Source organism: Anser cygnoides, chromosome Z, assembly GCF_040182565.1.
Source record: "Anser cygnoides isolate HZ-2024a breed goose chromosome Z, Taihu_goose_T2T_genome, whole genome shotgun sequence".
In the NCBI taxonomy this organism is placed as follows: Eukaryota; Metazoa; Chordata; class Aves; order Anseriformes; family Anatidae; genus Anser; species Anser cygnoides.
The window spans coordinates 47,081,081-47,106,641 of NC_089912.1; the positions used below are offsets into that span (position 1 = coordinate 47,081,081).

The following is a 25,561-nucleotide window of genomic DNA, read 5'->3' on the forward strand; positions in this document are numbered from 1 at the left end:
AGAAAAACATTCAATATATTTTTTTTCCTAAATACTTCACTTCTTGATGCTGTAGAGGTTTGTATCAGAAATATTAAGGTTGATGTACGAAAGCAGTATCTATGAATGGAAATACCTGCAAGCCTACTTGGACATATACATCTTGGTGCTTGCCAGTATGTACATGTGTGAGTGAAAAAGTGAGTGTGTGAACACCATAAAAGAACACATGTGAATGCATAAAAATAACTTGCTTAAAGATTTCATAATCTTCAGGTGAGGTGATGAGGCACTGGAACAAGTTGCCCAGAGAAACTGCGGATGCCCCATCCCTGGAAGTGTTCAAGGACAGGATGGAGCAAGCTGATCTAGCAGAAGGTGTCAGTGTCTATGGCAGGGGAGATGGAACTTAATCTTTAAGCTCCCTTCCAACCCAAACCATTCCATGAGTCTATGATTCTATGATAACAAAAGTATTGCCTTCTCCTTCCATAAGATCCCATACTGGGTTTTATTACACTACATCTTCTGTAAGACATATGGATAAATCTCAAAAGTGGATTGAAAATGAGAAAGTGGAGCTCAGAGTCCAAAACTTACTGGATCCAGCTGGAGGTTTGGACTGGAGACAAAAAGATGAAGGACACAGAATCTGTACAACAGTCCTCCATTTAAAAAAAAAAATATATATATATATATTTATGCTAAAACTTAACCCACTCAACCAAGCAAATTCAATTTACAATGACCAGTCCATAACAATGTAAGGATCTGTTTCAATGTACCTACAATACAACTGGAACAAGACCTTCTGGCAGAGGATGTGATAATGGGATTATGGCCATATTTTATTGAAAAACATTCCTTTTGCAGATATGGAAATAAAAATGTACAGTGTGAAGATTTTCTTCCAGAGATCATCAGAAAAAAAGCTATAGCAAATAAGAACAATTATTTAGGGTACAAGTTTTCACAAAGACCACAGAACCAGGAACATCTTAGCAGAAGTTTTTAAATATTTAGATTTTATAAACAAGCACTGATTATTTAAGGGAATAACAAACTGTGTTATTTTCAGATCTGATCTTGTTTTAAATCTACTGTAATGAAAAGGTACGAGTGAGACAAAACTCAGGAAGACAACAGTATTTTAGCCTAACTTTTTGAGAAAATAGCTTGGGGAGGAAAAAGGAATGATAAACTGAAGAAAAAAATAAATAAAATAAAATTAAAAGTGTGTTACATGAGAAAAAAATGGTATGCCAAAGAATATTTACCATAAAAATGTGGTGTATATTGTACAGGATAGATTTCTTTTTTTAGACTTTAAGGAGATTCATATTCCTCAGAATGCCTATCATAAAAAAAAAAAAAAAAAGAAGAGTAGAATATAGGAGAGTATAATATATATTTACTTTGAATTAGAGATATTAGAGGTTCCTGAAATTATTTGTGATTGAAAAGACAGTGTACTTGTGTCAATAGATACTCACATGTTCTACTAAATGAAAGGTGATTACCGTAACATAATACATAATATAGTGTATGGCACCATCACTGATATTCATATAGCAGGTGTTGTTTTTGAAAATCCCTTATTTGTGGGTCATAAGTTTGATTTTTATTTTAGTGACTGATTTTTCAGCAAAATGCAAACCAATATTTACCTATAAAAAGTATACATTAATTTGCCACCAGCAAAAAAAAAAAAAAAAGACCAAAAACCAACCAAACAACAACAAGAACAAAAAACTTTAAAATTGTATTGGTTTCCATAGCTCCCTAGCATCTTCCACTATATATATATTTTTTTTAATTAGCCACCTTCTCTTGTTGAGCATAACATCTACTTATAATTTTGCAGATGAACAATTCTAGGAAGTAATGATAGCGTGAAAAAAACATAGCTTAGTTTGACCTCTCCCGCTCCCTACCAGTACCCATAAAACAAATTATCATGATGATCTCAAAGGCTGCTGAAGCCCTCAAAAGAAAAATAAACAAGAAAAAAACAAAAACAACAACAAAAAAAAGCCAACAAACCAAACCCAAACCAACCAACCAGTCAAATGAATAAGCAAAAACAAATGAACAACAACAAACTTATTTTCTGTGAATATGTTTGCTCTGTATACTTAAGCAAAATAAAGTTATTCAAACATTATTTTCCTGGATACTGTTTGTGTTGCTGCAGCAGAATCAGTAATGAGAAATGTTAACCTATTTAAATGTTATGCATGAAACAGATTTTTTTTATATATATAACTCTCAGAAATAATAATTTAAAAATCTAACTCAGATGTATAAGAGTAATAAATCAAAACACTTTTGATATGCTTCTTAAACTAAAGTTCAGGAGGTATATTACTAGACACACTGGAGAACCTCATTTCTAATTTCTCTGTCAATGTGACATAATTCATATACTCTAAAAAGACAATCTAGTAATACTTTCTTAACTTAATGACTCTCACTAAGTTTCAGAAGATAAAGAAAAAATCAAAATTTCTTACACTAAAATTCTCATTCTTCTTGACAACTAGTGTGTTCTGTTTTTGTTTTGAAGAAGGAAGAAGTTTTGAAGAGGTTTACGTAACTTTTTCAAAGTCTCGAAGAGTTAAACTTGGAAAAGTAAAAAAAAAAATGTAGAGAGTAATGCCTTCTGCATCTCTCAATATTTAAAACAGAAAGGAAGAGGTAAACTGAAATAGGGATAGAGTCACTGTGTCTCCTGTGAGGAGCAAAGAACTTCGTATCAAGATTTAAACTTTTTACTTCTCACAAGAATGACTTTACCAAGAGGCAAGATCCAGCAACATGTTAAAAAAAAAATCAATCCAGTGAAAGAAAGTGCCCTACACCAGAGGAGTCTGTGACCTCAGATTAAAAACTGCAGAACAAAAATATAGAGGATAAGACTGTTATAAGACTGTTATTTCACAGAAAGCTACATGAATAATTTTGATATGCTGGACATGAGATAAACTTTTTATTCATGCATATTGCACTGATTCTTTGTGTCATTCTTAAGTACACTGAAGGGGTAATAAAAAAAATCTATACATACTTATTGGTATCAGTTGAGGGTGGGTTACAAAAAAATGGAGATTTTTTGAAAAGTGTTTAAACCTGTCTGGAATTACAAGATATGGACAAATAATATTAAATTTAAGCCTGGTATGATTAAATGTTCCTGTATGTTTGTGTGTTATTCAAAGTATTGGTGATGTTGATATACACCAGAGTCTATCTGAGCCAATATTTATTGTACAGGCAGATATCATGAAATTGACCTATCTTCAGGTGTCTTCTATAGCTGTTTAATGTAAAGATGATGTAAAGATAATGTAAAGCTGTTTAATATAGGGATGAAACACCAGCCCTTCTTAAATGTGTTAAGATTGTATTTATGTACTTTTTAAATCACTACAAGACTGTTTCATTTCTCCACTTTCTGCAACAAATACAACTTTTTTAATTTGTGTTAGTTAATTCAGAAGAAAACAAACCTCACCTATATAGCCTGAAGGCAGTTGAAGGAAAGAAAAAGATAAGACGCGTAAATACAAGGAAAATACAGGATGAGAAAGAGCATTTCAAAAACGTAAAATGTAAAAACCACCACCCATGCAAAGACCTTAGCCAATATTCTTCACAGCTAATACATTTTGGATGGACTATAGACACAAAAAGAAATGTATATTTCTGTTGTATCTGTACAGCTCAATTCCTATTAGAGTCCTGCTTGCTTATTTGTAGTGTTTCTGACTGAGATTATTCTTCCTGCAGCTGCAGAAAGAGAAGAAATGAATGATCCCCAAGGCTAAACTAAACAGAAATTGCATACATATTGGCTTCTTTAGGCTCACAGCTGAGAAACAAGTGGTGAAAAAAAAAATACAGCCCTGGTGACGTGCAGTTTCTTCTGCAGAGCCTGCCTAATGACGCAAAATGTATCTTGTAGCTTCTCTGCTATGATTTACATCTAGTTCTGGTAAGTGTGAAAACTTCCCAACTTCCCACAACTTTCCCAAAACTACTTCAGAGGTCAAATGACACAGGGAGGGGGCAATACCAGGGCTTATGGTCAGAGTAAATTCTCAGTTCTGTTCTCAGTAAGGACATAATTCTAGGAAAATCTTGCTGAAACAATTAGAGGTTGTGGTTAGGCCATTCCATGTATGCATTTGCTTGTCTGGAAAGCAAGAATTTACACAGAGAAACTGTATTGCTTATAGCCTCTTGGATCTGTTCTGAAATGACGTAGAATATGCTGTAGAAAAGCAAAAGATTGGATTTTATAGCTCAGGTCTCCTCTAAGTATCACATTCCTGGGTCTGCAGGAAGCCTATCTGGTACAGGGACTTCATAAACACACCAGGGTCTGGTTTAATCAAGGCCTCTAGCAGGAGCAAAGAGCCTGATTGATTTCAGCTAGGGGCATTTCCTCAGGTGGAAGGAATGGACAACTTTTCATGCCAGGCTTAAACAGTATTCAATATGGAAAGTGTTTTGCAATGACTGAGACGTTCTAATGTAAGGCATAGGTAGTTAATCCTTCTTATTTGGATACCTTCAGGACAACCCCAGTGTTTGTTGTTATTGTTCATTACTCATATTTTTTTAGAGATAAATTTTTTTAGGGACAAAACTCTAAATGTCAAGTACATATTAAAATCTCCCAAGTTTTGCATACTTAAACCTTTGCTCTCCTAAGATATCTGTCCTCATTTCAAGGATTTTAACAAGAAAGGAGTGAAATAAATGTCACTTATTCTTGATTAAAGCAGGAAGTAACATTTATGTCATGGGTGTCCTTCATACTTTTCATACTGGATAAGGAGCTGGAGGACAGTATTCTTTCTCCTTTGAAAGAACCAAGAGCTTTTATCCACCAAGAAACACAAAAGAAAGAAGGAAAAGTACACCTATGACTACCTGAGGAACTCCCTGAGCATTCTCAGAAAAGTTCACAATGAGAGTTCCACAGAGCTGAATTCCACAGAAACCAGAAAGTCATTTAAGGAAAAATCCACTATGTCCACCTTGATATCTCCTGGTTGAAAGAAAATCATCTCAATGGGTTGCAGTGAGTATTTCCTACCTTCCTCGGGTCATCTCCTCTAGGTGACATTTACACCTGGATCAGCCATCAGGGGAGTGAAGACATTTCAGGTTTGTCTCTTTCCAAAAAAAAGTTGCTTTTAAAGATTATCTTTCCATATTGAAAATTCTGAAAATTTAACGACCTCTTCTGAACTGTTTTTTTCATGTTGGCACATGCAACATAAAAAGCTACATGCCACTTGTCTTGCCAGTGATTACCTTTCATCAAAAAAGTTGAAAAAGATGCATCAAGGGAAGCTGAGCAGCAGCTATATTGAGTTTACTGAGACAGTTCTCCCTCTACTGGCATGAAATCAAGGACATGGAAGAATGTAGATAAGATATATTCACTGTCGTTAAATATACAAGTTCACTTGTCCCACAACATTAAGATTGATTTAGAATATCAAAAATCCAGAGAATTCAAACAGCTGAGCAAGTCCTAACCTGAAGAATCCATTCATGCAAAAAGATGAACTTTGAAAAAAAAAAAAAGTTTTTATAAGACCTCTTCCCTAACTTTTCATTAATAAGAGCTTTACTATAGCAACTACATACAATTATATTTGCTAGACCTCTAGCACACATTATTCTCGTGCCAGTCAGTCAGACCCAATCTTAAAATTGGTGAAAGACTAAAAAGAAAATTATGCAGCTAATTGCATAACCTTGCATACAGATTAGATGTGGATACTAGAGTAATCAGAGCAGGAGCCAAAGAATGAATCAAAGGGTATAAAATGGTTTTATAGTAACAGGTTAAACTTGTAGTTTGAGTTGAAGACAGCCATATATAATACCTAGCTTAAAAGAGTACTCAGAAACCATAAGAATTAAACAGGACCAAAGTTAGCCAGGTTTAGCCCACTGAAAGACTCGAACAAGTAGAGTTGCCTGTAAGCACACACTGACTGACAGCTACCACAACCCAAATGCCTCTCAGTGGCTATGAAAACAGATATGCCAGTATCAAATCTTTGACTGGAAGGACCGAGGACCTTGACATATGACACATGTAGACAGGTATTTCAAGTTTCAACACTGTTACAGTGACAGCCAGTTTTTTTTTTTGTTTTGTTTTGTTTTTTTGCCATAGCCACATGAATATTTCTAGACTAAGTCAGTACATTCATGTCAATGATTTTCTTTGTCTTTGTGGTTCCTAAAGTATGTGTCAGGAAATGGAAACCTTTATCAACCACAGAGCTATCAGCTTGTCACATAGGTGAGGTGTTCTTTTTTTCATGCCAGAGGCCTCTCCTTCTCTCTCTCTACACCTCTCCTGAGAAAAGGAAAGGGACTGTGGTTATTCACTCTTTTGATGAGCTGAATAAGTTCTGTGCTAAGCACGAAGTTAGCAGAAATAGTGGATTCAAGAAAGACTAGAGCACATAATGCACCCACAAGGCATCTTCCTTAACAAAGGGGCCTAGAAAGGAAACAATGAGTTGGGTCGTTAAATAAGAAACAAAACTGTCTCTAGCAAAGAGAATCATGACCCAGGAAATATGTATCAGTCAAAAATGCTACTCTCTCTCCCCGTTATCTCCAATCAATGGCAAATGGACAGCACTCAGAAGAAGGAAATAAAAACAAGAAAGAAGCTACCTTATTTACACATTATCCTACCAGGTCCAGGTATGGAGAATCTACACACATTAAGTATTGATGGTAAAAACGTGTAACGTGATGTGTTGTTTGGCAAAAGGGCCTTTAGCTACTGAGCACAGTAATTTTTCATCATAAGAATAAATGCAGCTTGATTCTGGGCAGAGAATCATAAATAGGCAAATTTGCCAAACCCTTTTCTGTGTTCAGACTGTGTCTGCATGAACCTGTCAATATAACAAACTCAATTTATATTGCTATGGTTAAAGAGTCCCATGTTGATACCGTCCTTTATGTGGTAGGGAATGGACTTTCATGACTTTGAATGTGGACAAACATCTCATTCCCTACATAGTCCTCCTGGTAAGGAGAAGAAATTTTGGTTATTTCCTATTTGATGAGCAGATTAGTATTGCTACAGTCTCCTGGCTTTGCACAAATCCTAGGTGTGAGAAAAAAAAGATCACATAAATACCTCACATCAATTTTTCTTTCTGAAGTCCCTGGGCAGTACACAGAGGATTTAGTAAGAGTTTACTAAAGGCACCTCACAGCTATTTCATCAACTGTGTTGTTTCCCACTTCTTTCCTTACTTCATCCTCTTGTACAAAGATTGGAGCAAAGAATTGTGGGGGGGAAGGGGTGCAGGGGAGCAGGCAGAGCCCCTCAGGTGTCTTCCTGCCCAGTTCTTATTACGAGTGTGGAAAGTTACAATGAGGCAGAGCCAAGCTGCACCCACTCTAAGGTGCCCTAAAACTTGGTCTGTCCCAGGAAGAAGGATGTGAAGTTAGCTCAAAAATCTGGAAGCACAATTGTCTGTTAGGGCTTCTCTGCTAAGCCGTGCTGCTTGCTCTGCACCAAGGCTAAGGATGAGCAGGTGATGCCCTGCTAACTCAGTGCTCTTAGGCAGGGGATGAAAAAAGTCTCCCATGCAGCAGGGAATGGGCACTCCCAAACAGAAAAGAGCTCCCAGGAATAGCATGTAAGAACGTTCACAGTGCCTGTATTAACCTATTGGGATGTACAAGGCAGAACCTCTGACTTCTTTTCTATCTCCACCTCAGTGCTAGCATTAATATAAAGTCATCTAGAACAGAAAAAAAAAAAAAAAGACTTGCCTATTTTTGTGAGGCAACTGCATGAAGCTCAATGTTATGAGAATTAGTTCCTTGAGAGATGAAACATTCAAGGACAAACAAGAAAGCAAGGATAGAAATTGTGTTGACTGCCCTACATCATGAGGGATTACTGAAGGAAGAGGAGCTGGTAAAAGGCTCCAGACACAGCTTTCTTTATTCAAATCAGCAGAATAATTCTATAATAAAGTAGGAGAAAACTGAGAATAAAGTCATATTAGGGAAATTTGTTGTGTGTATGTGGTATCCTTCTGGATTACACAAATATGTTTTATTCCTTTTCTAGGAGACAATTTTTTTTTTATAGAATATATATCCGTTATTTCAGATGACATGCAGTGATTAACATTTCTTTGGTCATTTCAGAAGAAGCTGTAGCTGTATATCATTAAATTGCTTCTGATTATGACAGAGATAAAAGATGCTTTTTTATAAACCCGTACTTGCATTGAGATCTGTAGATGGATCTACCTGTAGATCACAGTATCACAGATTTCTAGGTTGGAAGAGACCTCAAGATCATCGAGTCCAACCTCCGACCTAACACTAAGTACTCCACTAAACCATATCGCTAAGCTCTACATCTAAACGTCTTTTAAAGACCTCCAGGGATGGTGACTCCACCACCTCCCTGGGCAGCCCGTTCCAATGCTTAATAACCCTTTCGGTAAAGAAGTACTTCCTAACATCCAACCTAAAACTCCCCTGTCGCAACTTTCGCCCATTCCCCCTCGTCCTGTCACCAGGCATGTAGGAGAACAGACCAACCCCCACCTCTTTACAGCCTCCTTTAAGGTAACTGTAGAGAGCGATAAGGTCGCCCCTGAGCCTCCTCTTCTCCAGGCTGAACAAGCCCAGCTCCCTCAGCCGCTCCTCATAAGACTTGTTCTCCAGACCCCTCACCAGCTTGGTCGCCCTTCTCTGGACTCGCTCGAGCACGTCCATGTCCTTCCTGTAGCGAGGGGCCCAAAACTGAACACAGTACTCGAGGTGTGGCCTCACCAGAGCCGAGTACAGGGGCACAATCACTTCCCTAGACCTGCTGGCCACACTGCTTCTTATAAAGGCCAGGATGCTGTTGGCCTTCTTGGCCACCTGGGCACACTGCTGGCTCATATTCAGCCGACTATCAACCAGTACTCCCAGGTCCTTCTCGGCCAGGCAGCTTTCCAGCCACTCATCTCCCAGCCTGTAGCTCTGCTTGGGGTTGTTGCGCCCCAGGTGCAGGACCCGGCACTTGGCCTTCTTGAACTTCATACAGTTGACCTCAGCCCATCGCTCCAGCCTATCCAGATCCTCCTGCAGAGCCTTCCTGCCCTCGAGCAGATCGACACACGCACTTAGCTTGGTGTCATCTGCAAACTTACTGAGGGTGCACTGGACGCCCTCATCCAGATCATCAATAAAGATATTAAAGAGGACCGGCCCCAGTACCGAGCCCTGGGGGACACCACTAGTGACCAGCCCCCAACCAGATTTGACTCCATTCACCACAACTCTCTGGGCCCGGCCATCCAGCCAGTTTCTAACCCAGCGAAGCGTACGCCAGTCCAAGCCCCGAGCAGCCAGTTTCTTGAGGAGAATGTTGCGGGGAACGGTGTCAAAAGCCTTACTGAGGTCAAGGTAAACCACATCCACAGCCTTTCCCTCATCCACCAAGCGCGTCACTTGGTCATAGAAGGAGATCAGGTTCGTCAAGCAGGACCTGCCTTTCATAAACCCATGCTGGCTGGGCCTGATCGCCTGCTTGCCCTGCAAGTGCCGCGTATGACCCTCAAGATAATCTGCTCCATGAGCTTTCCTGGCACTGAGGTCAAACTGACAGGCCTATAGTTCCCCGGGTCTGCCCTGCGGCCCTTCTTATAGATGGGCGTCACATTGGCTAGCCGCCAGTCAAAGATCCACCTGTCAAAGGAGCTCTAACTTCCCTTCCATCCCCAGATGATTGGTGTTTCCATGACACCTTCATCCTCTCCATGTTAGCCATGCTAATGCATTGGGGGGGGGGGAATCTTTCCCCGTAATATGTTTGTAGAAATCACAAAATTGAAGCAAGCCTTTCCACTTTTTTTCCTGCATTACTGATGTGAAAGTCACCTGAAGCCTATCCAATTTCATGCAGGATTTCAACTCTCCTGCTCATATTTCAAGTAGGGCAGCCACTTGTTATTTTGTTGGTGGTGTTAGCTGTTTTTATATTTTTGCTGTCATTTCAGATCAGAGGCAGAGAGCTGTTCCCTTGCTGTGAGCAAAAAGGACGCGTAAACCACTGATGAGCCTCATGTTAAAAAAACATATGCAATGTTATTCAATAACAAACATGAAAGTCCATGGGCTGTTAACAAATAAATAAATAAGAAAGTGAAATCACTTGCCCTCTCATGTACCTGAGCTACAGGTTCTTTGCTCCTCTTTACTGCACAAAACTCTTCGCCTTCAAGGTTATGTTAGATGCTGTTTTAACTTAAGCCATGGAGGGCCTCTGCCTGCTCTCTGCCCATGGTTAGTGGAGACATTCCTATGTCTTTCATTCTTTCCCACAAGCAGGTAGCATGTAGGCAGCTTATCTTAATGGGTATCAAGAACTCCCTTCCTACATCTCAGTCCCTTCTGCAGTTGGACATAAAAATCCCTGAAGTGATATACCTTGGCTTGTCCCTTCGATTATATCATTGCCCAAATAAGCTGAGTCCAGCAATCTTCCAGAAGTCCTAGTAAACATGAGTTATTCCTGGAACCTATTCTCTTCTGCCAGTAGGATGTCAGAAAGGGGGAAATTTTCCTGCTGAAGGACATTGCAGGAGAGTTGTTGGTCTCATCTGGCCTCAGCAAAAGCAGCAGCAACATTGTTTTATTAACCACCAATGGCAAACTTATTGCTGCTTGTGGGGAAAGAAAAGGGAGAAAAACAAAACAATCAAACAAAAAGCTAACAGCAACAAAACCAACAACTTCCAGGCAAGTTTAACAGGTAGCAGCAAGGTAAGTAATAATTTTCCAAAGCCATGTTTGCTTTTAATTGAAAAGCAAAAAAAAATGCTCAACTGCATTCTTCTTATTATTCATTAGCAGGAGAGCAGAAAATCCTTTTTGCTTGCATTATATTACATAAGTCAAGCTTACATCCAAATGCTTTTAACCAAACCTCTTTCTGTAACACAACCCTGAAAATGATGAGTCTGCAAGAGGTTTCTTCAGAAGGAAAACTGAGCACCTTTAATTAAAATTTTAAAAACTTTGGCCAATTGCTACAGCAAATATATGAAGGACCAAAGGATGACTCTCTTAAATGTAAAACACTGAGTTAAATAAAGCCTTCTTGTGATTCTTTACAATTACAGTCATTGTAGAAATTATGAGAAAAAATCCCAATCCATACAGCAAAAAGTTTCATTGTTTTTTGTTGTCCTTACTTAAGAACTTACCTCAGTCATTGAAAGTTAACAGTTTAAATCACTGAATTTGTTGCCATAGAGACTATGACTAGGTTTATTGATACTATTATGTAGGTTTATGACACCACAGTTGAAGCTTTCTACTTTGAATAGTTAACATTAATTAAAGCACAGAGTAGCAGGTAATGTGTTGCCTAGACATATGCTTACTTTTCCTCTTCTGATTACTAGATTTCAGTCCATTCCAAAAGAGTGCATTACACATAATTCTGCTATCTAAGTAATTTGTAAACACACAAATAATTAAACTCACATCATAGCATGTTAATATTGCATCATAATTTGATGTAGCTCACAAAATCCTTAGCATTAACAAAGATAATTGCCTCTTCCACAAATCCACTCACTCAAGAATTCATGATTTTTAAATCTTTATATTACCTGAAGAGGAAATATTTCTGATTCAAAGTTACTCTCTTGCATCTGGTATTTGTCTAACAGGTTAATGAGTCACAAAAGACTTAATGCTCTGAAATACATTTAAGCGTGTAATTCTGAATATATGCCAGAGCCTCTGTGAAAAGGATTTTATGAAGCTAATAGCAGTATTGTGCCTGGTAGGTTTTTGAAGTTATTAAAGATGAAGATGTCACATAGCATAACACATTCTACTCGTAGATAAAGTCTGTTCCCTGATCATAAAATTGTTTGTACCAGGATATTAAAGAAAAAAAAAATCACTTCTATATAGAGAAACAGAACCACGAAACTGTGAATAAAACAATACCCAGGACAACCCAGATCAGAAACCAGGGTTCTCCCAGCAGCTAGAGGTGCTTGAACCATGTCAGTTTGGGAAGAACAAGAACTCCAACCATGATGGGTGATACTGAGCAGAACAGCCCCTTCTCAGGAGATCACACTTTAAAAGAAAGCTTAAGAATGATGTATTTTGGGAAGACTCTAACCTTATAAGCCTGTTTGAGAACTGCTTTGAGGGCTAATTGAATGAGACCTGTTTGGACTTTGGGCATCTGGAACACAAATCTTGTCCAGTTTGGCAGGAAAGCAGGTTTGGTGTGAGCAAGGTGTAGACAGATCCAGGAACAATTGGTGCAGTGTTCTCAAATCCATCAAATGTGCAAGGTCAGACACCTAGTTATCCACCAAGGGGTAGGGGATTTCTCAGTTACAGTTTTGCCTTTACATGAAGCTAGCAGAAATAAAACTTCAGGCTCTTCTACAGCTTAGTTTCAAACTGAAAAAAAAATAAAAAATATATTTAAGAGTGTTATTGACGTTAAAAAAACACTCTAAGGTACAAAATATAAAGAGTTTACCGCAGTTAAGTAAGCTACTGTGATGAACTAAGTGCAGCATCAGTCCTTCCTGTTGAGGTGGAAATGGGAAGACATTTCATCCTGGAATCGTAAATAATCTTCCCAAAATTGTCATCCATGTGAGCTTATGTAGGACTGAAGCCATCTCAAAGAGAAATACAGTTAAGCTATTGTCATCAACATGTTTCTATCAGACCAAAGTTTGGTGGGCTTTGTTTTTGTTTTCAGCTTGCTCATGCAACTATTTTGAATTAGGAAAAAACTCTGATTAGCTGAAGAACCCCGAACTCAAAGGTTAAGGGTTGTACAAAACACAGACAATAATTCATAAAAAAAATCTAGTCTATAACCTACATTAGAAGTAGTGTACAAAAGGCCAAGATGCACAAAAATAATAGTTGTAGAAGAACAAAAAATATCAACATGTTAGGATACATAAGAATCATTACTATTATTGTTAGAGAGTATAACGATAAGACAAAGAATAATGGTTTTAAACTGAAAAAAAAATACATAGATTTAGATTAGATATTAGGAAGTTCTTTACTCAAAGGTCGTCAGACACTGGAACAGGTTGCCCAGAGAAGCTGTCCCATCTCTGGAAATGTTCAAGGCCAGGTTCAATGGGGCTTTGAGCAACCTGGTCTGGTGAAAAGGTGGCCCTGCCCATGGCAGAGGATGGGAAATCAGTGAACACTAAGGTCCCTTCCAATCCAAAATATACTATGATGATTCTGTGATTATACTTTAAAGCAAGTTTCTCCAGGGATCTAGTTATTAGATTGCCATTACCTGCTACATAAATGCCAGCCCTTAATCTAATTAAAATCATTTATGATTGAACAGCTGAGTCATAAAATCTTAAGCAAATGTGTTTCAACAGTTGTCACAGCAAAGAACAGTGAAAGAATTTCTTCTTAAGTTCAGAAACTGTGGTAGAACATGCTGGATGTTGATTTAGACTATGAAATGTAAATGGCTGGTCACAAAACTTAAGTGACTGTCTACTATGGAATTTATTGTTCCTTCCCCATTTTGTACAGCAGCCAGTAGAAAGAAGAATTAGAGTGTTACATAAGAAGTCAGAGGAATTTTCACCCAGATAGAAGGTGCAGACCTTTGTGGTAGAAGGGCGCAAGTAAGCTTAGTCTTCCAACCCAAAGGACTATTACTTGAGTATTTGCAAACACTGTCGGCACCCAAGTAACACAGAACACTGCCAAGTGTCTCTTCACCTAGATCTTGCAGGTCTCACTGTCAGTCTTGATTTTCCCTCCTCCTGGTCATCTTACCCACTCATGTGCCCACCAAAGCCATTTTCTTTTTGAACAACTGTACATAAATTAGCATGTGGTGACACCTCCAACAGATAAGGCGTTGAAACATGAACATCTCCTTACCACTTTCAAGTTAAGCTCTTTATTCCACCTTTCCTTATTTTTTACTTATTTTATTTTGTGTCATCTACCCATTATTCACAAATATTTACACGTGTTTTGATGCTGTGCACCAGACAAGGAAAGACTTTCTTGGCTATATCCATGAAGTTCTCTACTGTTAAAAATGGCTTTAAAGACTCCTACTGGGAAAACTAAATTTATATTGAAGGGTAATTAAAAACAGTTTATTTTAAAGTGAATTATACACACATGAGCTAACAAAGCTAATGTTTCATACAGTGCAAAATATGCAATATTCTTACCATTTAACTTTAGAAATCCAGAGTTAGAACACTTTAGAAGCCTAAATCCATGCAGTTATTGATCATCTTTATATTTCTTTATCCTCTGAAGAAGAACAATACCCATATAAAAACATAAAAATTTAAGAAAAAGAAAAAGAATGAGGAGTGCATTATTTATTCATCTTCAATAACTATGAAAAACAAATTTTAAGTGCCTAGTATTTAAGGCAAAACTGACTGGAAAAAAAGAGGCTATGTTTTAAAAAGAGTATTTAAATAATATTTTTAAGAATTCAAAATGACTCTTTGTCCAGCATTTGAATTCATGAAACCTGAAAAGCTTAACATATATAACCATGAAAATAGTTTTTGCCAAAAAAAATATAGATGATAAATGATGCAGCAACTTTGATGATATCGTTTATTTTTCTAGTAATGATTTATTTCCAGATATTGCAGGCATAGATATTTTAAGAAGGAGAAAAAAAGGAAGGAAGGAAGGAAGGAAGGAAGGAAGGAAGGAAGGAAGGAAGGAAGGAAGGAAACTATTTACTAAAATGGAATGACTATTTCAACATTGGTATCAACTACAATAGCAATGTACTTTGATTAAGTGGTTCTGTTAACTTCATGAAGAATTTAACATTCTTAAATTTTCAGTAACTTAATGAATGATCACTCATGGCCTCACACATACTCATCTATGTCAGAAACGCCAAATTACACATTATTGATAGGCTGACTACGTTAGCTCCTTTGCTCTTCCTCATCTTGCCAAAGATGGGGAAATAGGAACCTCTCCCCAGTCCCAATATAAGGACAAAAATATTGTGGGTAGCAGTCCTGAATGAGTTTTGTGTATATATACACAATAGTAACAGGGTAAAAATACCTGAGAGAGGGAAAAAAACAATTATATGGAGACATATGGAAAATTAGGGAAAAATGTTAAGACTTACTATTAAGAGAAAAAATAGGTGGTATTAGGCATTGGGGTGAAAGGGAGACAGAGGAGTGAAAAAGTTGAATAGAGAAGCAGGAAATAAAGAGAGTCAAAATGGGATCTAGAAAGGAAATAATTATTCTTCTATTTCTAAAGAGGAAAGAAAACAAGAAAAATTGAACCTAAGAATAAGAATGTTCTTATTTGACTTGGAAATATTCACTAATATGTATATTTCAGTTTTTAATTTATTTTTCCTCTTCGTAATGCCTTATTAAAAATATAGAAAATTTGCCTTTTATAACATGGGTACAAAATATCTCTGGGGCTTTGATATAATGCAATGGACAACATCATTCTGGGTACAAAGAAATTTTCAGCTCTGGTGTGAAAATGACATGCAGCTGATTTGTGTGAGGGGAATGCTTCTTTACTGAGCATTTTGGCTTTTATTTTTTTAGCACTGCTTTGACATCTCTCTCATGGTAACGTTTTCTGAGCTGGAGAAATTTCAAGTGCTGAGATACCACCAGACTAACAAAACAACGTTGTACTGTCCATTTTCACAGACCACAGTGCTTTGCAAGGATAAATAATTAAAATCAGGATCTAGAACATAAAAGAAAATAAAATGCTTGCAAGGGAGAGAGGTTTAAGTACCATGTGGTCATATGGATGGTAAGGAGGACTACTTTATTACTCTTTTCTTTGTAAGATATATACATCTCCCCAGACAGAGAGATCTCTTAGACTTGACATCAGGTATAACTTTAATACTTAAGCATGACAAGCTTAAGACCTGTTTCCTGTCTTTTATATCCAGCGTACTTCAGAAAGTGATGTAAAAGCGTCCTGTGAGAATACCTGGCAAAACACGTGCTGTTATGCCATTCCTCTTGCTTTACGAAGTCATTTATCATTAACTGTTTCCCTATGTGATTTGTGACTTTCCCACAATAACAAGCCAACAAAACAAAACTAACAAATAAAAACTCTAGCAGTCTAGTCCTACATTTGCATATCCACACTCAGCCAAATGCATTGTTTTTCATTTAACTGGCAGATTTCTGCCTGTAAATGGTAAGACATTAAAAAAAAAAAAAAAAGACAAATCCAGTTTTCCTGCTTTTATGACTAGACATAACAATGGTTACTCTAAACTTTTTTCCTCCAAACTAAAAAATTTTTCTTAAAGAGAAAAAAAAACTGTCTCTGAATAATGTTCATCCCCTTGCTTACTAGTTTAAAGTACCTCGAAAAGCAGCAAAAACATTAAATAAAGCTAAGTATAGATGCTCAAATTGTGCACTTTATTTTGATATGACCTACAACAGCAATTTTCCTTCTCAAACTGCAATATACTGTTCTTCATGCTAATTGTTTCTCGGTACTTCATTTAAATCTGTCATATTTGCAGATTAATGACTGCATTTCCCTCCTTTAGGGAGAGATTCCTTTTCTGCCAGTTCCTTTTCTAGAAGAAGAAGCAGCAGCAGCAGAACACAGGAATGCCATCACGTAAACTGGTCAGGCAGTAAATATGTAACAATTGTCTCCCCAGAAATGCCTCTACTTGTTAAATCAAAGGCCAGTCACACTTGTTCTTAGTGATAACTGTGTGATGGCTGGTGGGAGGATACTTCTGATTAAAGCTCCCAGTTCCCAAAAGGAGAAAGCTCCTTACTGTGATACAGGATAAGTTCCCTGGGGCAAGTCTTCATAACCAGGGAAGGAACTCAGTTATAATACAGAAAGATTTGCTTTTTCAGTTGTAAGCACAAGTGTCAAAGCATTGTTCAGAGCAGAAAGGAAAGGCATGCTAGCAAAACTCTTCTCTTTAGGTTTAGCTCAATGGAGGAGCACTATACCTTCCTATCTTGAACTCTTATGCCATTCTTAGGCATCCTCCTTGGTTGTCCGCGGGACATTCCCTTCATTTAATCTTTACTATTACATTCAACAAAAAAGCCTTCTGTTTACTCGTGTATTTACAGTCTCTGAAGCTTTTTTGTCTCTCGAGCCCGGGGAATTTTTCAAAAGGGCACCACCAGAGGGCAAAGCCAGATCATGAACATCTGAGCAGCCCAGCGTGCAGGGTGAGGAATTATGCCGGCAGCACAGGCTCATCCCACCTTCTCAGGCCAGACCTTCAGACCCCTGGATGCCCACAGTTCACACACTACATGTCACGACTCCAGCTATTTGCAAGTACCAGGAAAAGAAAAAAAAAAAAAAAAAGTCTGTCTGTCTTCAGGGAAACCTCAGCATCTCTGGGATCAGGAATCAAAGGCCTGGTTGTATAATTAGACAACGGCCTCATTAACTTGATAACCTCTCTCAGAGCTTGTGGGAATTTCAAACATTTTGCTGTAAGAAGTTAAGGAGAACACCGTAAGAAAAATGAAAGGAATGATTCATACTCCAGCTCTTCATTTTGAATGCCTTTTAAAAGAGATATTACCCTGTAGAAATCTTACTTAGTAGGGAAGAACATTTTCAACTTCATCCGTTTTCTCTGATTCTGAGTGACCCTCAAACTTGCATACAGTCTCCATTTCAGCAGGACTCAGTCACCATATTCATGTCACACATCTGAAATCACTCTGGGGTAATTAGCTGTCACAAGAGAACCCATCGGATTTTAAAATGATAGCTGGACAATGCTTGTTATTTGAGATTTATCTAATGGATTTAGAAAATATACATTTCTTCCATAGAAAGTATCTATCCAACCCCCAAAAAATATTGCAAACGTTTAATGCACATGATCTTTTAAGAGAAGGTCGCATTCAAGGCAAACCAAATTCCCACATCTGCCTAGACTTCAGACAAAACTCCTGTCTCTGCTCCTCTGTAAAGGCTGCTTCCCTTCTCCCTTTGAGTTCACTGGCTTCCAAAGTGTTTATATTCTCTTTGTCTCTCTGTGTGCTACCAACAGAGGTAACTATGCTCTCTAAACAGTCATTTGCCCTGCTTTAACATACAAATGTGCAAACTGCAAAAAATTGTTGCAACCTTCCCCCCTTCTTCTGAATGACCTTCCCTGACTTCAAGTTCCTGCCCCTCTGGATGTTATTCATATTGAAGATAATTAATTATCATAGAAAAAAAAGTTTATGATCAGCCCTACTAGTGTAATTTGAACTATTTTTGTGAACATATTTTTTTCTTAAGCAGCAATACCATCAGCAACCAGCCATTTACGGCATAAGCAAGGAGAGGCTGTTGCGTGCCATGAAGGCCTCAGACTTGCTTCTCAAGGCAGCAAACAGCCCCAGCGCCACAAACACATACCCATCACCACAGCTGATTTTCAGTTGGAATAAACTTCTGCTGATGCAGACACTGGCATATTACCCCTCTAGCCCAAGTGCTAGGTCAGCCTGGTGGTGAAAAATTTCTTGTCCAGTGAGATACAATTCAGTATGCACTGAAGATCCATGCAGCATGCTTCACATCAGCAACACCACTGATCTGTGGAGTACACCAAGTCCTCCTCCAAATGCAGTGAGGCAATCACTTGGCCAGCAGATCTCAGTGTCAGAAAGTTGAGCAGACTGATAGCCAGATGGATGGAAAATGGCAGTGCTAACAATCACTGCAAGCAAGTGGGCTGCTGTGCCCACAATACAGGAAATGATCCATCTGGAAGTGATTCAGGAAGGCACCCACCCATTTAAATTCCATGAATGGGAAGGGTTGTGATGTCTAATTCACACATGTTTTTGGCCTGACTGCACTGAAAACATGCTCCTGGAGGTACCATGCTGGGTACTTTCCTGAAGCAGGCCCTCCAATCCCTCACGCAATCTGATGAGCCTGGAACAAGAATGTGGGTGGAGGGAACCAAAGGGACCAGACTCTAAGAGACAAAAGTTCTTCATTCAGGCAGAGGAAATTTACTTCAGATACAAAAGATGCTGAAAGCCCTACATTTTCTTGTTCTTTGGAGGTAATCTGAGTAAGCTTTTATGAAAGCTGCCCTGGGAAACTTACTCCCCCTAGCCAACCTCCACTCTTCAGATTCTTGGAGACGAGATATCATACAACAGGAGTCTTTAAAATTCATTCTCAACAACTAAGAATACAGTTACAATACCATCAAGAGGACTTTTTTCCAAAACATACATTTCAAACAACAATATTAGTAGTTTTCAGTAAGTTTTAGTGTGGATGAAGACCAGGCTGCTACTGTTCAGACTAATATTGTACTTTATGGCTCTTCAAAAATACAGCAGTACAGGTAGTGACTACATCTTGTCTTTCTATAGTAAAGAAATTTCATATGGGGAGCATGTCATTATACAACTGAACTGTTACTTTTAATGTCTAGTAGCAAAACATGCAATCCTTTAATTTTCATCTTTGTTATAAATGAAATATTCTAAATTAAATTTCTAGCACTTTTGAAATGTACCAAGGCTTTTCTGAAAGAAACCTCACCCTTCAGAGGAATTCCTACTAACGGACAACATTGTTTTTTAATTTTCTCCTCCTTTTTTAATATTATTTTGTTCTCATGTGAACTTGTGTTTATTGTTCTGGTGGTACCCTCCTGTTGATTACTGTGCACTTCACCATTTGTGACATAACAGTTAGTATTGTTATGGAGAACAATTTGATACTGAGATCAGCAGGAATAGGACATTAAAAATCACCACATACCTTGGTTTTGTACATTTCTTTGAATTAAAAATACATAAAACTTATCAGAAGATCTCTACAAGACAATTTTATGAAGAACCAGCAACTTTTGAAAGGTAATTTTATGTTTATAATTTCTTGAAAGGAACGGGCTTAGAAAAATAACTCTTCTATCATTGGATTATAAAAAGTAAGATCCGTAAAATAAGTTTTATATATAATATTTTAGCTACAGTAGAGATTTCTTTTGGATTCAGAGACTGTGGGCCATTTCAAAGTCTTGTAGCAGGATAGCAAACAATGTAATTAACATATATTTTTAAGAACCTTTCAGAAGCAGCAGTTAAGGTCTCAGAGCAACTAAGAATTACTATACTTTTCTCTCACTAGGGAAATACTCCTGAAAGTCTTCAGTTCCCCTGATATGCTTTACAATGTGACAGCATCTACACCTCTGCCTTTGATGCCATACTGAAACAAGACAGACTTTGTACTACCTCTGCTTGAATCCCAAAATATTTGGGTTTTAAAATCTGAGATAAATTTGAAAAGATGCGGATAATACATTTTACATTTCATCTCCAAAATAATAATTTTATCATTTTAAATCATTGATAGATGACTTAAATAGGTAAGTAGACAAATTTTATCAGTGTCAATAAAACAACTTGAATGTTTTCATCAAGCCACAAATCTAGAATTGAGGTCCTCACTCTGCTGCACCAGACAACTGTCACAACATTTTCATAACATAACACTTTCTTGTCCAGCCCCTACTCTGTCCAAATACAGCTCCTTCTGCCCCCATCCATAACTGTCAGGCAGTATCTTTCAGCACTTACCTCACTTAGCAGTGCCTCTAAACAAAAAGTGCTGATAAAGTCATAGTATGGAAAGCAAGGCAAATCACGGTGCAATATATCTTTTAAAAAGTAGTATGGTCACTTACCATAATCCTTTCCAAATTAGCCTTAAGTGGCAAAATTCTTTTTATTTGTATGGTTTTAGTCATACCTGAATAAGTTCCATTTAAAATAAATTTCACAGTGCAAGAAAAGCATTATGATTTTATTACCTAGATTGCATCAATGTAAATATTGCACATAAAGCAAAATGGCCATTTTAGACTATTAAAGGTTAAGGTACAAATCAATATGAAAACAAAATTCCAGATGAAAACATCATGGTCATATCCAACAATGACATCTTTTTTCAAAGTTCTCAACAGACTAATCAAAGCATCAACTTTCCAAAGGCAGTCACATATCACTTACAGAATAGGATGTGGAGCAAGATGTCATTTTATCCAGCAGATATTTCCTATCCCATGCAAAAAAATGTTATTGAAGAAGTAGAAAAACTCTGCACACGGAACAAAACCCAACAAGGCATGCACTCTGTGTATATTATCTGTTCACACAAAATTTTCAACAAACGAAATACAGAAGGCAAGACACTAATACTGCTTCATAGCTTCAGGAATATAGCTTTTGCTTATTTTGTTTTTGTTTTTATTTTTTAAGAATTAGGAACTAATTAACTAAGTTATATTACTTGAAGCTCTGTGGTAGTTTTGAATCTTGTCTGTTCAATTCTACAGACGACATCAATTCTCTTTAGAGATTTGAATCCTGTCTGTATTGATTATTTTGCTTGCCTTTCCCTGGAACAACAAATCTCAAAACAGCTTATCACACTACAGTACAGCTCCAGTGCCCTGACATTGCATCAGCCAGAAAGATTGATATTTTCAGGCATCTGTGGCGTCACAGTCATTCTACTCTATAGTGCACCTGAACTATAGAAGGGAACTATAGAAAGAAATTTTATTTTCAGAGTTCCCTAGCTATGACTGTCTCTAGAGACTTACAAAGGAACAATCCTAATATCTGAAATTAACTTAATAAATGAATAAATAAATAACAACCATAAAACTCTTACTTCTTTTCAATACAATTAAGTAAAAGGGGAAACTCACCAGATTCACTTGTTTATTCTTCATTTGGGCAGCCAAATCTCAGCAGAAGAACTGCTATGAACCCAGCTGCCTTTCCCTCATTCTGGGAGATGCAGGAGGTGAGACAGGTTCAACTCTATCAGCAGAGTGCAACACTGGTGCATTTCTACAGCTGGGAGGCGGAAAACGCAGGGGTGGAGGGAGAATAGTCAACCTTCACAGCAGTTTAAGAGTTCTTGGATGTTGTTATTGCTGTAGGTTTCCGTGATTGGCTTTAGCTGATCTTCTCTCCTCTGACATTGCTGCCTGTTGAGCTGGAGACCACAAAGGAAGACTAATCACTGTATGTCTTCAGCTGTCTCCTGCAGTAAGCCCTGCTGTTTTATCAACTGTGGAGACAATCGATACCTGGGGAGGGAGAAGTTTTGCCACCTGTCACCTGAGATAAAATGATCCATTTCCTAATTCTAGTACTAACAACAGCTTCAAAGCCAAGCGATAATTATCCCAGCTGGTTTTTAAAAGGATCTATGAATGACACTGATCATGATTATTAAAACTGGTGTGAAAGGCGTTGTGGCACATGAGTTCATTTGGTCTATTTATAGATTAATTTTTCTCTGTTTATTGAGTCATGTTGAATTCAGGAGGGGATAAGAGTTTTCCCTTGTGAGAAGAGCTTCCCCTTTTCCTAGTAGGTATCATTACTTGCTGGATGCATAAATTGGCAAACCTTTCACACTAATGGCAAACTACAATAAAACAGTTGGTGGTTACTTAACAATTCACTTTATTTATTTATGGCTGAATAAATAGAGACTGTAGTGAATCAGCTTTGTCAGAGTCACATGGGGGCTGAGAAGATGCTGTTTTCTAACATCCTGAGGGTCACAGGCTACCAGACAAAGCACCCCTACAGACTGAGCTCTGCTTTCAAGAATTGCTTATTGCTCTCAAAAGCAACATGCTCATCAGATCGTTTCACTTCTTTGTAAGCAGAGCAAGGGGCTTTAAGAAATTTTAAGTCACCTTTAGCAGAAGGAAAACAAAATCACATTGTATTACTGAAGCTTGACTCTATGCAACTTCACACAAGCCTCAGACATTTGAACAACTTATTAGAGAAGTGAAAAATAATACCATGACCAGAAACAAACATAAGGAGGAGATATTTTTACCTTAATCATATGTGATTTTATTTAATTTTAGTTTATCAAATATGGAAAAGTTTATTTGGCCTGAAAGTTTTCTAGACAGTGGGAAGCTACAAGAGCCTCAGGTTTTGTTCATAGGCCTGACTGTGATATTCGACTAGAAGCTCTTCCGTTTCAGTTTCCTTAGCAGTTGCCTCTGTTACAAAAATTATATGGCAGATGATATATAGACACATTTTTGCAAGATCTATGTCTGTTCAGAGCATGATGGTGAATGTTGCTTTCTTTTCTAACAGTACTTGAGATCTAGCAAGGAGGAGGATAACGCTATCAGTTAGCAGGGTCACCTGCTACATGACAAAGCCAAATTCAGGTGCTTTCTCTGTTCCAGAGGACCTAAGATTTCTCTCCCATCTTAAAGCAGAGCTCCCTAGCAGCTTGAGTCAGGAGTCATGTTGGACTTCTGAAAGAGAAAGGCAACCCATTGCTGCAGGGAGCGTGGGTGTCCTAGAGAGCATCCACATATTAAGGGTTGTTATATATATATGTATTTGTTGTCCAGTGACTACTTAAGCACCAAAGACATTAGGAATCCCAGAACCATGGATCTTGGACAAAGGACCAGAATTCTCTCCTTGCAGGAGAAAGCCCCATTGCCCACTCACAGGGTAAGACTTGTTCTTGCAAACTTCCCTGGTCCCATTGGACCTAAGACATTTTCTGAGGCCAGTCCAAGTAGAGATATAAGGCTCTCAGCAACTTTCAGCCATCCTTTGCAGGTAGGTGCGTGCACACACCTCCCACTGGTCTGCACCAGAATAGACATCGACAGTGTCCATTCATAGACATGTGGATTTCCATGTGCGGATCTCCACAGCAAAGAAAGGATTTAAATCAGTCCTTTCCATTTCTAAGGAAATTCTAGCCGCTATTACACAAAGTGAGACCCAAGTACAACTTTCTGCACCTGTAAGTTAACCTTAGTTGTTGGTGGTGATGCTGGTGCTGTTTTGTTTTGTTTTTCCTTTCATAAACCATGATATCCAGACTAGGTCCATTCAAGAGTTTCTTCCAGAGCATGTGCACCTCACTGCAGCCTTGGTTACAATATCTGAACATTTGGAGGCTGTAATGCCTGTTTCTTCTAATGTTTAAGAAAGTTGAATTCATTATTTGTTTATTTACAGAAACTTCTTACATTAAAAAGTATAAAATTCTAAATCATATTGAACAGGAAAAGGAAAAAAGGAAAGAAAGACGTTATCTTTCTTTCTATAAGTCTTGATTCTCCTCATCTCCCTCATCGTATTTGCTTCCAATGAAGGTTTTGACAGCTAAGATAACAAGTGGATAAAACAGCAGGTGTGAGTCAGACCTTTCTCCAGATTTCATCCTGGAGAGAAGAACAACTGCTATCTAGTTTATTTTAAAACAAAAGACAGGAGGATTGGTAAGAAAAACTGAATAATTTTTCATTAAAATGTAAAGCTACAGTACAAACTTAAAAACTTAGAATACCCCTACCACTTTAAATATATTTAAAATCAATGAATAGTAAGAATTTAATTCTTTGGTCAAAACATATGTTCTTTATAACTTATAGTCTTCTACATTTTGGCAATAAAAGATAAATAATTTTATTATTTCTTCCTGTTATACAGAAATATCTGGTGTTTCAACATTTTGGGAACATTCTACTATTTAATAGTAATAGTTTTCACTTGTGTGCAATATGTACCACAGTGAAAAAATTGAAAACATTTCAAGGTTTTTAAATGGTTGGGATTGCCCTTCATTTTTACTGTTATTATTATTATTGCCACTATTATTGTGGGCTGACTTTTAAATTGCTTGTTTTGTACCATAAAGGATGTTTTGTACCAGAAAGGATGTAATAATAAAGAGCAGCCAAACTGCATTGTGGCCACTGAAATTTAATGTGAAAAAAAGTGACATGGTACCTCCAGAAACAAAGAAACATAGATCTCTATTAGCTGCTCTCTGTATCTAATTTACAACATCATAATGGAATAAATACTTACTCTTGTGTAGAATTCAAAATGATTTTTGTTTTCTGAGTGGGTGGCTCCTTCCTTGCAAGCAACAGGACAACCCCACCAGAACTTCAGAAACCATGCTAAAATCTTTTGCTGATGCTGTCTTAATAGTGACATGCAATGGCAGAAAAACATAACAGAGGTAACACATAATGATATGTAAAATGTCTCCCTCCATACCTTTTTTTTTTTTTTTTAATAACAGCAAAATTCACGATACTTTTCTTTGTGAAGACTTTGCTATTATTTTCATGCTTGCTGAGATGAGCACAGACAGCTTGGACTGAGCAAGACAAGAGACATACAGAAATATATTACAAGCTTCTTTGCACTATCGTCTTTATAAACCTATGCTGTACTTGTGTTGTACAATATAGTTCTCTTAAAACTCTGTTTGATATGTACATGGCACACATGCATTCAAGTCTATGACACTTTCTCTTGAGAACTTCACCAGCTAAAAACCTTTAAGTCACCACTGTAAAGAGTGCAAAAGCTTGAAACAATCTTATTAGATACTCAACTACAGTCAGAAGCTTTTGATTGACTGAGAAACA

General features: G+C 37.6%; 1 protein-coding gene across 1 annotated transcript in view; it reads right to left on the bottom strand.

Annotated features, from left to right (window-relative positions):
- Nucleotides 1-21,982, bottom strand: part of TRPM3 (transient receptor potential cation channel subfamily M member 3) — a 488,292-nt gene extending 466,310 nt beyond the window's left edge. The window contains exon 1 of the mRNA XM_048049695.2: nucleotides 21,815-21,982. Coding sequence (XP_047905652.1) covers nucleotides 21,815-21,838 — 24 coding nt within the window. The 5' untranslated portion in view covers nucleotides 21,839-21,982. The remainder of the gene's footprint in view (nucleotides 1-21,814) is intronic.
- Nucleotides 21,983-25,561: the final 3,579 nt, after the last annotated feature.